The sequence below is a fragment of the Natrix helvetica genome (assembly GCF_964273705.1).
Source record: "Natrix helvetica genome assembly, chromosome: Z".
In the NCBI taxonomy this organism is placed as follows: domain Eukaryota; kingdom Metazoa; phylum Chordata; class Lepidosauria; order Squamata; family Natricidae; genus Natrix; species Natrix helvetica.
In genome coordinates, this window is record NC_138554.1 from 22,098,432 (window position 1) to 22,114,563 (window position 16,132).

At 41.3% G+C, this 16,132-nt stretch overlaps 1 protein-coding gene across 2 annotated transcripts; it reads left to right on the plus strand.

Annotated features, from left to right (window-relative positions):
• Positions 1 to 1,652: 1,652 nt before the first annotated feature.
• On the plus strand, positions 1,653 to 15,770 carry CCDC106 (coiled-coil domain containing 106). Of its 2 annotated transcripts, none has more exons than XM_081933880.1 (6): positions 1,653 to 1,750; positions 6,999 to 7,107; positions 8,733 to 8,855; positions 10,720 to 10,887; positions 11,494 to 11,694; positions 13,762 to 15,770. In XM_081933880.1, the coding sequence occupies exons 2-6, from the start codon at positions 7,038 to 7,040 to the stop codon at positions 14,172 to 14,174; spliced, it is 975 nt and encodes a 324-aa protein (XP_081790006.1). In that variant the 5' UTR covers positions 1,653 to 1,750; positions 6,999 to 7,037; the 3' UTR covers positions 14,175 to 15,770. The 2 variants fall into 2 exon arrangements, with proteins under 2 accessions (XP_081790006.1, XP_081790005.1); XM_081933879.1 differs by lacking the exon at positions 1,653 to 1,750 and adding an exon at positions 2,128 to 2,370.
• The last annotated feature ends 362 nt before the right edge of the window (positions 15,771 to 16,132 follow it).

Consider the following 16,132-nt stretch of genomic DNA (forward strand, 5'->3'; position numbering starts at 1 on the left):
GGTTGTAAAATAGGGCAAAAATTATTTAACTGTCTTAATTAGCAACAGAAATTTGGTCGTAAATTGAGGATTACCTATAGTATTAGACCAGGGCTGTCAAACTCCCAGCCCATCTACCAGATACGTCACGCTCTGGCCATGCCCACGCCTGGTTTAGAGAATGGGGGGGGGGATGTCCCAATACGTCACATGATGCCGCCATGACATGAGTTTCACACCCCTGTACTAGACCATAACAACCACACTGCACTTGCTAAACTTAATAACAGAAAGGAATATTTATAGCTCAGGGATGAATATGGAGTCCTTGGTGCTCTCTGAGCTTGGTTGCTTGCTTGCAGATGTTTAAATATCTAACTAGAGAACATCATATCCAGTGCTTATTATTTATTAGACTTAATAGAAAGTCCTAACTAAAACAACCTAGGATCGCAAATTTCCAGAGAAGGCACCATAGTTTTGTTCACAGATTTCCTTTAATTGCTGAGAATGATCAGATCGCAGCAATGTCACATCCTGGAAAACATACTGTTTTCTAGCTTTTTTCACCTTGAATAGTGGTTATCAGGCAATTATAGGTGATTTTCATGAATCTGTTTCTTCTTCAGTAATTAAACTACCTGTGTAGTCACCATAAAGGCAAAAGCCTTTAAGGCAGCTTGATTAGTTAGCTTCCTACAGAGAAGAGAAATACGAATTTCTAAATGGATAGAAACAGTTTTGCCTCCCTCCCCATTCAGCCTTCAGTCTTCTATGACAATGGCCCCCAACTTTTTGGGCACCAGGGACCGGTTCCGTGGAGAGGTTTCTCCATGGACCGGAAGGGGTGTGGTTCTCCATGCTGCCTGCATCCTGCGCATGGGGCTTTGCACATGACCCCTGGACACTGCAATCTTCATAAATATGAGTCAGTTGCCAAGCATCCCAATTTTGTGCACATGACCATGAGGAGCTGCAAAAGTCATAAGTATGAAAAATTATCGTAAGAGCACTTTTTTTTTTAGTTTTAGGTATAACTTTGAACGTCACTGAATGAATGGTTGTTAGTCAAAGACTAACTAAATAGAAGAATAGACTACTAGACCATTGATGCTTAGCTAAGACATCTTGATACTGAAATCAAGGAAGGCAACGTGTTTATCTAAAGGAGTGGTTAGAGGCATCTGGACAAGGCTCCAGAGGTGAGCAAAGTTTATCATTAGCATAACAAAAATCAGACCCAGAATAGTCGATTTATGTGATAACGAAGTAAGATTTACTGTCATCAATTATGGCAGTGTTTCTCAAACTTGGCGACTTTAAGTCCTGTGGACTTCAACTCCCAGAATTCCCCAGCCAGCTGGCTGGGGGATTCTGGGAGTTGAAGTCCACAGGACTTAAAGTCGCCAAGTTTGAGAAACACTGAATTATGGGTTTCATGTGATGGATTTGCTTTGTGGGAATATGTGACTTTGTAACCAATCAGCAACTCTCTCTTGTTTTCTGTAGTAAATTGTATTTAAATTTATATTTGTATATAATTGTAAATTGTAAAATAACTCGGCCTGATTTCTGGTGCACTGCTTGGGTGTGTAACCCAAAGACATCCTCTTCTGCTTCTCTACAGAAATAGAGGTTTTGCCTTTCCTTGATTCTGTGAGGAAATAGGCATCTTCACTCTGGGTTCCATACTTAGCCAGCCTTCTGGTCTCCTCTGCCTTTCTTGATTTCTGACAAGCTGGATGTTTAAGTGGAAAATACAGTTCTGAAGGTGAGAAGATCTACATTCTTAATGGCTTATTCCCACATGCCGGGAGTCACTTGTGGAGGTATCCGAACCGGGCGCTGGATCTTTGCCACTGTCATAGAGATGCCTGGGTTTCTCGCTTAGGTTTTACACACAACAAATACCACCCCCAACTTTCCCAGTTTAAGGCCGTTTTGCTCCTCCTCGGCTCCGCCTTTTCACGCCGCACTATACAGGAGCGACCCAGCGCCGCTCGCCTACCCGAAGCTCCGGCTTGGGATGCTCAGCTGTGGATGCGGGTACCCTGGCAAGAAAAGGTAAAAAGTTCAGGCGGCTGGGGGTTGGCGGGAGCGAGGCTGCAGGTCGGCCCGTTGCCAAATCGTCGGGTCGGTTTCCTTCGATGCTTTTTCGCATCATCTCCGCTTCGAAGAAGCGGTGCTGGCTTCCCTCGAGACCAGTTCGGCGAACACCCGCAACCTGTCGCGCTCCGAGCGCCTGCGCGCACCGGCGGGGGCGCGCGGCGGTCCTTTGGCGTCTCCAAAGTCCTGGCGCGTCAGCCCCCAGATTTGGAGGAGTCGGGGTTGAGAAAAGAAAGGAGGGCTTCTTAATCGCAGGGCAACAGCCGGGGCCATTTTGGAGTAGTGGTAATGGACTCTAGATTTTCTTTGCCAAAGGCCTGATTTTAATGGGGGGGGGGAATGGGAGGGTTGCTATGGATTCGCCCGTCCAGGGCACTTGATTGGTATCGTCATGCTGTACCAGGAGTTTGCTGGTATCGGGGGATGCAGAGTCGGAGGAGGGTGCTGTAGGGAAGGGTGGGTTTGATGCTAGTGGGGCATGAATTAACGAAGTCCCCTCCGTTGAAGAAGAGGCTGGACTAATTGGGTGTACCTTACAGATTTCGCACAGGTGTGCCCCAAGTCCCCTTGGTAGGTCCCAGATGCTGCTGAAAAATAACTTTCTGACTCCAGTCTGATTCGCTAGCACCTGTAAAACTGCCTCACCTCCTGACATTGCTTGCTTTTGACTTTTAAATTGACATGGCCAGATTCTGAAGATGAAACTCAAATACTTTGGCCACCTAATGAGAAAAAGGACTCACTGGAGAAGAGCCTAAGGCGGGAAAGAATGAGGGCAAAAGAAGAAGGGGAGGACAGAGAATGAGGTGGCTGAATGGAGTCACCAAAGCAATCCAGCATGAACTTAAATGGACTCCAGAGGATGGTGGAGGACAGGACGGCCCAGAGGAACATTGTCCATGGGATCGCGATGGGTCGGACACAACTTCACAATTAACAACAAAAATGAATGTGCAGTGGGGAAGGGGTAGCTTGGAAAAGGGGAGTCAGTTAACATAAAATCCACTAATTTGGTTTATTCAGAGTTTTTTATGCTATTACTTTTTATGCTTATAAAGCAATACAAAGCAATATTATGCTTATAGAAAAACAACTAGTGATGTATTTTGATTGTGTTCATTAATTTGAAAGTTACTACAGCTAACTTGAATTACGAGCACAATTGGGACCACAATTTCTATTGCTAAGCAAGGCAGTTGTTAAGTGACTCACACCAAATTCTACAACCTTATTTTTTTTGCCATAATTGTTAAGCAAATCACTCCTATTGCTAAGTGAATCATGCAGTCAGTAAGCAAATCCAATTTTCCCCATTGACTTTGCTTGTCAGAAGCCAGCTGGAAAGACTGCAAGTGGTGATCAATAACCACTGGACACTGCAACCATCATAAATACATACTGATTGCCCAGTGCCTAAATTTTGATCCTGTGACCATGGGCAAAGAAGAGGAAGGGTGTGGGTATAAGATACTGATGAGTGACAAGTTATTTGATGAGAAGAAAGATAGTTGATCAGCTAATTATTAATTGGTTTGGATTAAAGGGCTAAATAAAAATTGATGCTCAACCTGATAGTATAAGGCACAGGGTTTTGTTTTTGTTTTGTTTTTAAACGCCTTACGCACAGTCACTCATGCGCTGGTGACGTCCCGCTTGGACTACTGTAACGCTCTCTACATGGGGCTTCCCTTGAAATGTACCTGGAGGCTACAGTTGGTCCAGAACGCAGCCGCGCGGGTAATTATGGGGAGTACTAGGTACTCCCATGTGACACCGTTCCTGCGTGAGCTGCACTGGCTTCCTGTGGTCTATCGGGTGCGTTTCAAGGTTTTGATAACGATCTTTAAAGCGCTCCATGGCTCAGGACCTAGTTACTTGCGGGATCGTATTCTGCCCCATATATCCCTGCGACCAATCCGCTCGCACAGAGAGGGTCTCCTCCAGGTGCCGTCCACTAGACAGTGCCGAGGGGCGGCGCCTAGGAGTAGAGCCTTCTCTGTGGCGGGCCCAGCCCTGTGGAATGACCTCCCTCCGGATATTAGGAATACCTCTGACCTCCGCTCCTTCCGTGTAAAGCTCAAGACCCACCTATTCCAAGCAGCTGGCCTGGCTCAACTATGATCTAACTATATCGCTCCTGACGGGTTTTTTTATTTGTGTAATTTTAATTGTATTTATTTATTTAGGGGTTTTTAAACATTGTGATTTTAATTGTTTTTATTCACCAGCCCACCTCCTCCTTGTACACGTCTTAGTATACGTCTTTGTTATATGTATGTCTTGTCTAGATATGTATTTTATATGTTTTGTTGTACGCCGCCCCGAGTCCTTCGGGAGAGGGTGCGGCTAAGAAATAAATATTTTTTATTATTATTATTATTATTATTATTATTATTATTATTATTATTATTATTAAAGCAAAGGAAATGGTTTCTCTTTGTGAAATTTAATCCCCAGGCACTTCAGTAATGGTAAGCAACATGCATTACTATGAGTGATGCAAAATTAGCCTCTATGATTGAGACTATGAGGATTATATAAACGTAGCAAAATGGGTAGGTAATTGTATGGCATTACATTATTTTATCCTTAGGCCAAGCAAGTAAACCTTTAAGCCAACCTCCAGGCATTCGGGTTTTTTAAATGCCTGGTTGGCAATCTATTTTTACAATATTGCCAAAGAAACAATTCTACCAATGAAGTGACTTCAGAATATGGTGGCTGTGTCTTTTATATTTTTGATGTTTGGTTGCTTTTCTGCAGGCTCTTTTCAGTTCCTGGGCCAGGAGAGACCATGACTTCAAGTCCCACCTTAGCCATGAAAGCAAGCTGGATGACTTTGGGCCAGTCATTCTCCCTTAGCCCAACCCACCTCACAGGGTGGTTGTGAAGAAAATAGGAGGAGAAAAGTGTAATAATACTTATAGAATAATTATATATTATAATAATAATAATATAGAAATAATAAAGGTGGGAAACAAGCAAATTTTTCTACAGTACTATTAGATGTTTTCATGTGGTCCCTACAAATCAAACCCTTTATAAGAAATCCTCATTTAATGACCATCTTGTTTAAATACAGTTCATAGTGATTAAAACGTAACTTTGCAACCAGTCCTTATATTTATAATTTTCTGGTCTGAAATGCATAGGGAAAGTTGAAGTAAAATCATAAAATCATGATGTTTCATTTTGCAGTCACCTCACTTAATGATCAAATTGCTGGTCCCATTGAATTATCTTTTCTGCAAGAAAATTGGTTTCCCAGCCCTAAGCAAGGAGCTGTATGAAGAATATTAGATCCCCAAGTATTACACCGACTGATGTAGAGATTTTGTTATACTCTATTCGCACAGTGAGCCAATGGACAACGAGGAGGCCCCAAAAGAGATCTCCACTGAGCATAAAACTCCCAAGATGAGTTTGAGCTACCAGGGCTGGGCTGCTGGGGGTTTGCAGGAGTTCGGGAGAACCTCTAACTAAGATTCTGTGCCATTCGGAGAACCCCCAAATCCCACACCTGGCTGGCCCTGCTCAACCCCCCCCCCCCCCGGTTTCTCCACGTGGACCGTTTTGGATGCAGGTAAGTGCAGGGCACGTGCGGAGGCTTGAGGAGAGCGAAAAATGGGCTTACCAAAGTTTTTGAAGTTTCCCGCCTCCAGAAGCGCTCTGGAGCCTGGGGAGGCCATTTTCACCATCCTGGAGGTACCAGGAAAGCCTCTGGAGGCCAAAGAAGGCAAAAACGCCCACCTACCGCCATGATGCAGAAGGCCAATTAGGCCACGCCCACCATGGCCACACACACCCAGCAACCAGGCAGAGAACCCCTTGCTAAAATTTTTGAAGCCCAACCCTGTTTAGTAGTTAGATTTCTCTATCATCTTGAAAGCAGAACGAAGCATACCACGAGAACATGATGTGCAAAGGTGACCATTGTCTAAACTCTCCTACACAGTGGTGCATTAAAATGGAAATTGTGTATGTGTGAACAGTGCTCACTGCTTTGAGATCAATGAAGGAATGGTGTAAAAAACAAAAGCAGAAATATTGCAAAAGGTTTTTTGGGGAGGGGGGGAGAGGCCTGCTTTGTCTGTTTGTTATTTATCAAATTTATATTTTTATTTATTTGTACCCTGCCTTTATTATATTTATAAATAACTCATAGTGGTAAACATATCTAAAATACGGTACCTTCCACCTCTTATTTTTCCCACAACAACAACCACTACGTGAGGTGGTTTTGCTGAGAGAGAGTGACCTTTCCAAAAGTCACTCGGCTGGCTTTTTTTTGGCAAAGGCAGGACTAGAACTCACTGTCTCCTGGTGTTGCCCAAAGACACCCAGAAAACTCAATCTCTGCAGATGATGTTGGCCTCCATTTAGTGGACTCAGCAGCATGTGCATTGGTTAGGATTGATGGGAACTATAATCTAACAACAAATGGACAGCCACACATTTTCCAGTCTGGATTTTAGTAACTCCACTAGTTGCAGAAATTAGGGAATGCAGATCCTGTTAGGGAATTACAACAGTTTCTCTGTTCAGAAGGAAGCATAGGCCTCTTTGTTTCAGTTCTACCATTGCTGCTATTTCTATGCTATTTCTACGAAAGTTCTACCACTGCTATTTTTAGGTCTATACATTTTCCCTTCCCATCTATGCCGTTCTGATCTTTAAAAATGTCAGACCAACAGTTGCAAAAAATAACCATTTAGGACAGTGTGTCACCATGGATTTGGGATTTCCTGAAAGGGGCTCCTTGATGGCTGGGGAATTTTGTTGAAGGGAGACCTTCAGACTTCTTGACTTGGATTTGACTTGGAGTGAAAATCTAGACCAGAGGTTGCTAAGAATAGAGAAAGGAAGGATGTGTGATCCATAGCCCTAGTTATAGCTTCCATCCTGTCCTTTAGGTTGGAAATACTCATCTCACTTCGGGAGAGAGGAGGACGATGAATGGAAGTAATCACCGCCAGCAAGCAGGTGTAGGTAGGGGTCACTGCGGAGTTGGAGCAAAACAAGGTGTGTATATTGGCTGGGTGGATTGTCCCGGGATTGAGGCAAAGTCCTCATAATAATACAATACAATACAATACAATACAATACAATACAATACAATACAATACAATACAATACAATACAATACAATACAATAGTAGAGTTGGAAGGGACCTTGGAGGTCTTCTAGTCCAACCCCCTGCCTAGGCAGGAAACCCTATACCGTTTCCTTGATTATTCCTCAATAATCATTGAGTAGTAATGGAGACAGATGCATGTTAGCTAGCTTTGCATTTTACTAAAATCAAGATGAAAATCTGATTCCAACCCACTGCTCATATGCTGCACTAAATCAAATCCAGATAGGCTCAATTCTGGCTTCTGCATATGCTGATTAGATACCTATGGAGCACCTAGTAAGAATATTGATTGGGTTTCTTCATCACAATGAGCCATGATTTGTTTAATAATCATTACGGTAAACTGCAGATGGCTGGATTCTCATCCCCTGCCTAACCCACAAGCTATCATTTACAAGTTACATGTAAAATCGGCTCTTCTGGCTTGGAAAAGAGGCTTTATGACTTAACATAACAAAAGAAACCAGCCCTAAGTTTTTTGGTTTTTTTAAAGACATGGGCATCTGTTAAGGAACCCATTTCATATGTCTTGCAAGGAATATCAAAAGATTTCTAGAGTTGCCTACTATCCAAGATTGGACGTTAAAAGTAGTAAACTTAGCAGAGATGGCCAAAATTTCAGCGTATTTGAAGGATAATTCGGATGAGAAGTACAAGCTGGACTGGACAAGATAGATTGACTATATTCAAAACAAATACCGGACTAAAAAATTTCAGTTAGCTTATGAATGAAGGCATAAAGAACATTACAATTTATTCAAAGTTAGTTTAATAAAGGGGGAGTTAAAGCATAAGAATAGTAACATGTTAAAATTAGTTAGCTTATGTTAGTGTATGGTTGTTAAATGTTTATACCCTGTATTTTGCTCTGGGAGGTCGGGGGGAGGGAGGGTGGGAAGAGGGAAGGGTAAGGGGGGTGATAATTGTAAAATTTATTTAAAATTTTTAATTAAAAAAAAGATTTCTGATCAGGAGTATATTTCTAAATTTAAAGATTTTAGAAATAGCATCTGTATAGTGAAAATTCTTTTGTGGTATAATCTCATATCATCATCATGCTGTAGAGCTAAAAACGTAGGAGTGATAAAAGTACCACCACTTCTATACAGTTTCCTCATAATTTACTCAACATGTCCCATAAACACGAATTGTTATTACATAGTTGCATTTATTTTCTTGCCAGTGGAGCTGTCTTTTATTCAGCTGCTTGTGAAAGCCTTTAACCAAAAATATTTTTGTTCGCCTCTGCTTAGGACTTCATGGGTTCAAACAAAATTTGTGCTGAAATTTAACCCCCTTGCTAAGCCATAATATTAGTTGCTTGGCTTGATGGTTATGTGAACCTGTTATTAAGATGTGTACACTGTTGCCTGAAATATTATGTAAATGAAGTCCCATGTGATATGTTGTGTGTAGACTGTAGTTGAATAAGCCATGGTTTAGCATGTTGAACCTTGTGCATTCCACATTTCTTACATGTCTTCCCCTCCCCATTATTTATGTTTACAGTGAAAGAGAATAAAGAAGCTTGTGAATTAGCCTTACGTTTGGACGAACCATGCCAAATGGAGTCCCAGGCACAAACTCAGCAACAGTTATACTATGGTCTGAGCACCCTAGAAAATGTTGATGGTAAGAAACAGTGTCACCTTCCCCTTATAAGCAAATAAACATCCTTTATCTTTGTCCTGGGCCACGTAGGCAGAGGACTTCAAGCAGGGGTGGGATTCAGCTGGTTCGCACCAGTTCGGGCGAGCCGGATGTTCATTTTGTATTCGGTTTGCGGAACCAGTTGTTGCAAGAATCGTCTGAACCCGGCCCTCCAGGAGTCTCCACGTGACCCGTTCAGCATGAGAGATAAGTGCAGGGCCCAAGTGGAGGCTCTGGGAGGGAGAAAAACGGGCCTCCTGGAAATCCGGAAATGAGCCCATTTCCGGTTTCCTGAACCCAGGAAGGCCTTTTTCGCCCTCCTGAAGGCTTGGGGAAAGCCTCCAGAGACTGGGAAGGGTGAAAACGCCCTCCCCACGGTGCAGGAGGCGGAGTAGGCTATGCCCACCATGGCCACGCCTATCCAACAACTGGAAGAGAACCAGCTGCTAACATTTTTCAATTCACCCCCGTCAGGCAATCCATTTCACCCACTGGGAACTGAAAAGTGCCCTTCGGTTTCCTCCCTATGGCAAGTCTGGAAAATTGCTAAGAAAAATTACACTGTCACCATCAGGAAACTGCAGTAGAAAAGGGTAATTGGGGTATCTTGGCACCAAGGCTGTGTAGCCAGGAGGATTCTTTCTCCAGAAAGTGCTGTGGGGGCGAGTGAAGGCACAAAGGTAGCACTTATTTAGAATGCAATTAGAAGTGGTGGTTTTTTTTTCTGAGACCGAATCCAAGCACAGATAGTAACAATGCTCTGTTTAGTGACCATCCAAAGTTATGACAAGGCTGAAAAAAATAACTTTGGGATTGGTCCTCGCACTTATGACTGTTGTAGTGTCCTCATGGTTGTGTAATTGAGATTCATATGCTGAATTCCAATTGGCGGGCTTTTATGACCATGGCGGCATCCTGTGGTCATGTGATTGCCATTTGTGCATTTCATAGTCAGCTTCCAACAAGCAGAGTCAATGGAGAAGCTGGTAGTAAAATCACAAATTGTGATCTTGCTTAACGATCTGCGATAGTTTGCTTAGAGGCCTTAGCAAAAATGAGATTGTAAATCTGTCATGATCATGTAATGCCTTGCTTAATGACTGCATTGCTTAGTGATGGTTGTTAACAAAAGGCTAGTTGTTACGTTGCTGTTAACCAAGGACTAGTTATGCATAGCCCTAATGGATTTCTATGAACCTAGGGAATAGGGAGGGAGTGTTGTCTTACATAATCCTTGCAGTTGCAAGAGACTGTAGTTTCCTAGCAGAGCACGTGGTTTCTAGGTACAAATTTGCACAACAGTCTAAGCTGCAGTGTGGTTGGCTATTTTGTGGTTCAGTGTATTAGGCAAACACTGTTCTTATCTATATTTTACAAAGGTTTTTTTTTTACCAGGAATTGTCAGAGAATCTGCAGACTGCCTATGTTAATTTTGTATTTCATTATATCGTGGAAAAGTAACTTTGAATCATTATCTCATTAATAAATGAACAAGTAGCATGCTTTTGACTCTTTGTTTAAGTGAAGTCTCTGTAGTTTTAGGACATGTGTGGAGAACACACCACATTTTTTATCAGATATATGCAGAAATATTGAACATTCAACAGGGTTCACAAAGTTTAACCACCCCCGTATTATACCCAAACAAATCAGCCACATCATGGCTAAACCTGGTGGCCTGATTCACATTGCATTCTAAGAGAATGATTGGATATCCCAACAAGACACTGGACTAGGGACTGCCAAACTGTTTCAACCTAACCTAGAGCTTTGCACAAACCCAGTTCTGCATGTTGTATGAATGGAGCCGCACGTTATGCCTCTTGTTGTGTCTTGGATGTTTCAGAGAGGTCAGCTCCTTCATTGAGTCTGGTGACCCATATGAAGACCCAGTTACATATGGCATTGGAAAGGAACTCTTGGCTGCAGAAAAGAATTGAAGATCTGGAAGAAGAACGAGATTTTTTGCGCTGCCAGCTAGACAAATTCATCTCTTCAGCCCGCCTGGATGCTGGTAAATGTTCTGGAGACTAGTGGAGTGGTTTTGCTGGATTAGTGGAAAAGTCTTTATTGGAAAGAATAATAAACTAGAAATAAAGTGAGGGGTGGAAGATGAGTGCCAAGACACTTTGGCTCTTAAGAGAAAGGGGGGGGGGACAATTTAGGATAGGGATTGACCATTGAAGTAGACATGAGACTGGCTGGGGAATTCTAGAGGTTCACACCAGAGGTGGGTTGCAAATCCCGGTACTACGGGTTTGCTTGCGTGCGTGCAACCCACCGCCGCCACTACCAGTTTGCCCGAATCGGGAGCAACCCACCTCTGGTCCACACATCTTCAAGCAACCAAGGTTGAGAAAGACTTCTCTAGATAATGGGGATCATGTGCATTGTAATCCAATCAGGAGCCATTCTGATTGGGGTTGATAGACGCTGAATCTAGCTGCCCAGGTAGAACCATAGGCTGATTATTATCCCTATTAAAATAAAAGTGTGATGTGTGGTATCACACTTTTGTGGTTTGGAAGAAATTGAGCCGGGTAACCCAGGTGAGTGCTCTTGAGTATCCCATCTCCCTGGCCAGGTGTGATTCACTTAGCCTTTCTCTCTTCCAACCTAGATGATCATTGCTGCAACAAACAATTGCCCCGAAGATCCGAAATATTGGAGAGCCGAAATGGGGACATGATGGACGATGACAGCATGGGCTCCTGGATGGCCACCAGCCCTGAAGAAGGAGGTTCTGTGGAACACAAGAAACTCAAAGCAGGGTTGAACCACCGACGCTTTGCCAAGCCTAAAATCCGGGAGAGGCAGAGAGGTAAGTGTTGAGGCTTTAAAGGTTTGGCATCAAAGGTTTTAGCATTGTCTCTCAACCTTATCAATTTTAAGATGCATGTATATGAACTCACAGAATCCCCCAGCCAGCATACAAAGACTGAGCAACACTGAGTTATATTATTGCTGTTAGTGTTATTCTACTATACGGATAGTCCTTCACTTAGCAACCATGGCGAAAAAGGTCATAAAATCAGGTGTGAAGCACTTAACAATCACTTTTCTTAGCAACAGAAACTCTAGTCCCAATTGTGGTTGTAACATGAGGATTAGCTGTATAATAAAATAATAATTGTTAAGCTATGTAGCTATGTATCAAATTTCCAATTTGATACAAAAAAAAAACCCTACTTGGAAGGGCAAGTAAACTCTTTTATTTAACCATTTGGGCTGGATTTTTTAATTTTTAAAAATGTGTTTGTTTTAGTATATCCTACAATCAAAATAAATTATTTTCTCTACTGCTAACCTCTTAGCATTCTCTCTGTACAAGTGGGTGTTTAAACAGTCTCACTAAATAAAATTACTTTCATTTTCAATTCCATCAAAAGTGGGTCTTTTTCCTAATAGAAAATTAATTCCTTAACAGTTTTCACTCATTATGCTCATTTTTTTTAAGTAAGAAGTAAATGGTCAAAAGAGAAGTTTATACAAGGCAAGTAGAAGATAAAATAGTTATCACCATAACAATCTAAAAAAATCTAGCACAAAAGGGACAGGAAGAAGAAAAAAAATTGAAATTAGATAAGGCACAACAGGCTGTATCTTAACAGAACACCCCCTCAGGGGTTTTAGGGGTGTCTTACCCCCACCGTATTTGTCTCCAGAGATTAAATCCTCTGTGTACCAAGTTTGGTTGAAATTGCTGGAGGCGTTTCAGAGTTATGTTGGAACACACACACACACTATATATATATACACTCTAGAATCTCCTTTCTACTTCTTCCTTTCTTTCCTCAAAATAAAAAAGATTATATATATATATATATATATATATATATATATATATATATATATATATATATATATATATATATATATATATATATATATATATATATATATATATATATATATATATATATATATATATATATATATATATATATATATATATATATATATATATAATCTTTTTTATTTTGAGGAAAGAAAGGAAGAAGTAGAAAGGAGATTCTAGAGTGAAAAATAAGGATCTCTAGAGCAGGGGTGTCAAACTTGCATCGTCACAGCATCGTCACATGACTTATCAGGACTTCCCCCCCTTTGCTAACTGGGTGTGGGTGTGGCCAGTGCACGACGCATCGGCCCCGTAGGCTGCTAGTTTGATAGCCCTGCTCTACAGTATTGCAAGGATAGACAGCCAAGCATCTCAGACATTTTACATCCTTCACAGCCTCAACCAGTATGGGCCGTGCCAGGTATTGTGGAAGCTTTCATTAAAATGTTTGTAAGAGATATCTTGTTAAGATATATAGAAACAGGTAATTTTTATTTAATTTATTCAAATCTTCTCCTATCAAAGCCTTAAGTCTTGATAAACAGATATAATCTGTTCTCTTCTCTCCCTCCCTCCCTCATCTTGCCCTTCCCTTCCCTTTCTTTGATCCACCCCTAAACTATTCACCATCTTATTTCCTACTATTTCTGATCTTGACAATTGTGATATATGCTTCCTGCTTGACTTTTCTTTCCTTCTTTTTGCAACCTATCTTCCCTGTTCCTATCTTTGTCTTTACATATCTGTTGACGTTTTCAACTACAAATGTATATATATTTTTCACCTGATTTATTTTCTGCCCTTTGCTTTGCCTGTGCTGCTGACGTATATGGCCTATTAAAACCCTTCCACATAATGTCCTTATCTGCTTCTCCATCCAAACTTGTTGCTTTCTTGCCTTAATTTTTCATTTATTTCATTTTGGCTTTCATGATGTCTGGTGTTCATGAGGAGCTGCTGTTCTCTTTCTGCATTTTGCTGCTCAATTACACTGTTGTTTGTCTCCATCCTCCATGGTGTTGTCCACCTGAACCCAAACTCACCATACAGTCAAGGATGTGGATGGAGTCCTCTGCCGGTATAAGAAGATCCTGTGCACTTTCCAGAAGATGCAAAGCATGAGTCGGGCCTTTGAACATCATCGGGTGGATCGTAACACTGTGGCTTTGACTACCCCCATAGCAGAGCTCCTTATTGTTGCTCCTGAAAAATTGGCTGAAGTGGGTGAGTTTGACCCATCTAAGGAGCGTCTGCTTGAATATTCCCGACGATGTTTCATGGCGCTAGATGATGAGACACTCAAAAAAGTCCAGGCCCTCAAGAAAAGCAAGCTTCTACTGCCCATCACTTACCGCTTCAAGACGAAAACGGACTCTCCTGGCTCAGCTGCTGGCAACTCTGTCCCTTCTCCTGCTGTGCCACCCAAGCAACTTCTGCCAATCGCTGAATGCTACAAGCGATGAATCCTCTCCTGGAGCAACATAGGTACTGCTAGAGCCTATGTTGCCAGTCTTTTGAGCTCTCTTTCTCTGTACATCCTCCAACCCCATCCGTTACTCATCAAACTCTCACAGGATTCCCTTGAGTTTTCTACCATGATGCCCAACAACCTCCCACCTTTTCCTAGGTTTAAATACTGAATGAATCCACTGTTTCACAGGTAGGGCCATTGTATCTTTACAAAAAGGATCTGGGAGTGGTTTCCTAGGATTATTACTTGACTATAGATTTGCCCATCTATGCTTCCATCTTTAAAGGCTTCCCCATAGCTGCAGGATTGTTTTCATTCTTCCTCCTGATAGTTTGGCTAGAAGAAAAACAATGACAAAGGAGCTAACAATCATGTGTCCCATCCCACAATCAATAACATCACAGATAGATTGATTGTTTGTAATTGTTGCACAGGTAACTTGAAACAGCTAACATGTTAGCATTAGCATTTAGACTTATATACCACTTCGCGGTGCTTTACCGCCCTCTCTTAAGTGGTTTACAGAGTCAGCCTATTGCCCCCAATAATCTGGGTCCTCATTTTACCCACCTCGGGACGATGGAAAGCTGAGTCATCCTTGAGCTTGGTGAGATTTGAACTGCCAAACTGCAGGCAGGCAATAGAAGTAGCCTATAGTACTGCATTCTAACCACTGCACCACTGTGGCTCTGTTAGTTTATTAACTGATAGTAATTATAGCCTTGCACATAAAATATAAAGCCACACATTTTTTAAATTAAAAAAAAATAAACTGCAAAATGTCATTTGCGGTATGTCAAATAAATGATATAACAAGATGGTAAAAGTTTGCAAAAAATATCTCTATCAGAAGCAGTACGTCCCCAACTTTGCTAGTTAGGCTGATTTGGTCTTTCCTTAAGGGAAACCACCTAATAATTAATAGTAGGTTAAATGACAGTAACCCGAGGAAGTGTCTCAGTGAGAGCCAAATCACTATGACCAATAGAAGTTATTCATTTCTAAGCTGGAAGAGGGAAGATAAAGTTTCATAATGCACTTCTGTAGTTTTATCTCTCCTTGCTTGAAAACCTTTTCTGTGTTTTCTGAGCTGTTAGCAGGTGCTACTGGTACTGTATCAATTTCCTTTTTTGCTGCTGCTGTTGTTACATATATTCCATTTTCTCTACAGTGTTGCTATGATTGGAAGAATTGCAGAATTGAGCTGCCTCTGCTTTCCTATTGTCTCCCAAAAATATTCTCATATCCTGAACCTCTACCACATTTTTTACCACATTTAGTTTTGGAAGGTATTGCCTAAACCTTTTCCCTAGCTATTATCCTACTCCAAGCTCACAACTGGATTTTTCTGCTGGCAACTTTATACTATTTTTTTGCTTCTCTCAGTATGTTAGTGAGGAAGTGTATTTGAATGCAAGGACTTGAATTATATGTTGCATTCCTTGAGGACGCTTCCTTTTTATTCAGTGTAATTAGAAAACTTCCCACTGTGCCTGTAATTTCTTTCTCTCCAATGCTTTTTCTGTGTTAAAAGAAGAAATTAAAAAGAAAATATTAAACATTTTACTGAAGCACAATTTAAATTAAAGAGAACATTTTGATATAACATTCTGCACTTTGTATTTTTTTACATAACCTTGTATAACATTACAAAATGGGACAAATGTATAGTGTGGGAAAACAAATGTATGAGCGATTAGAGTGGAGAGATCCAATTTCCTTCATTCTCCGAGAGTTCCTGGATTACATTTGGACTTGTTCAGTTGGTTTTCCCTTGGGAAGATGGGAACACTGGTTATTTTCCCAGTTACATTTGTACAAAGATGGGATTTAAAAGTGTATAATAGTATATATCACTTCAAAGTTTCCTAAAAGATAGAAAATATGTTTAAAATGAGAGCATAGTAAATTCAAGAGAGAATTTGCAAATAAGTGGTGCATTAGAAAAAA

What these genes read in the sequence shown, in the direction of transcription:
- CCDC106 (XM_081933880.1), top strand. Translation starts at nt 7,038, where the DNA reads ATGAATGGAAGTAATCACCGCCAGCAAGCAGGTGTAGGTAGGGGTCAC. An exon ending in CACCCTAGAAAATGTTGATG is followed by an intron (nt 8,856 to 10,719) that starts GTAAGAAACAGT and finishes TGGATGTTTCAG; the next exon opens with AGAGGTCAGCTCCTTCATTG. An exon ending in TTCAGCCCGCCTGGATGCTG is followed by an intron (nt 10,888 to 11,493) that starts GTAAATGTTCTG and finishes CTTCCAACCTAG; the next exon opens with ATGATCATTGCTGCAACAAA.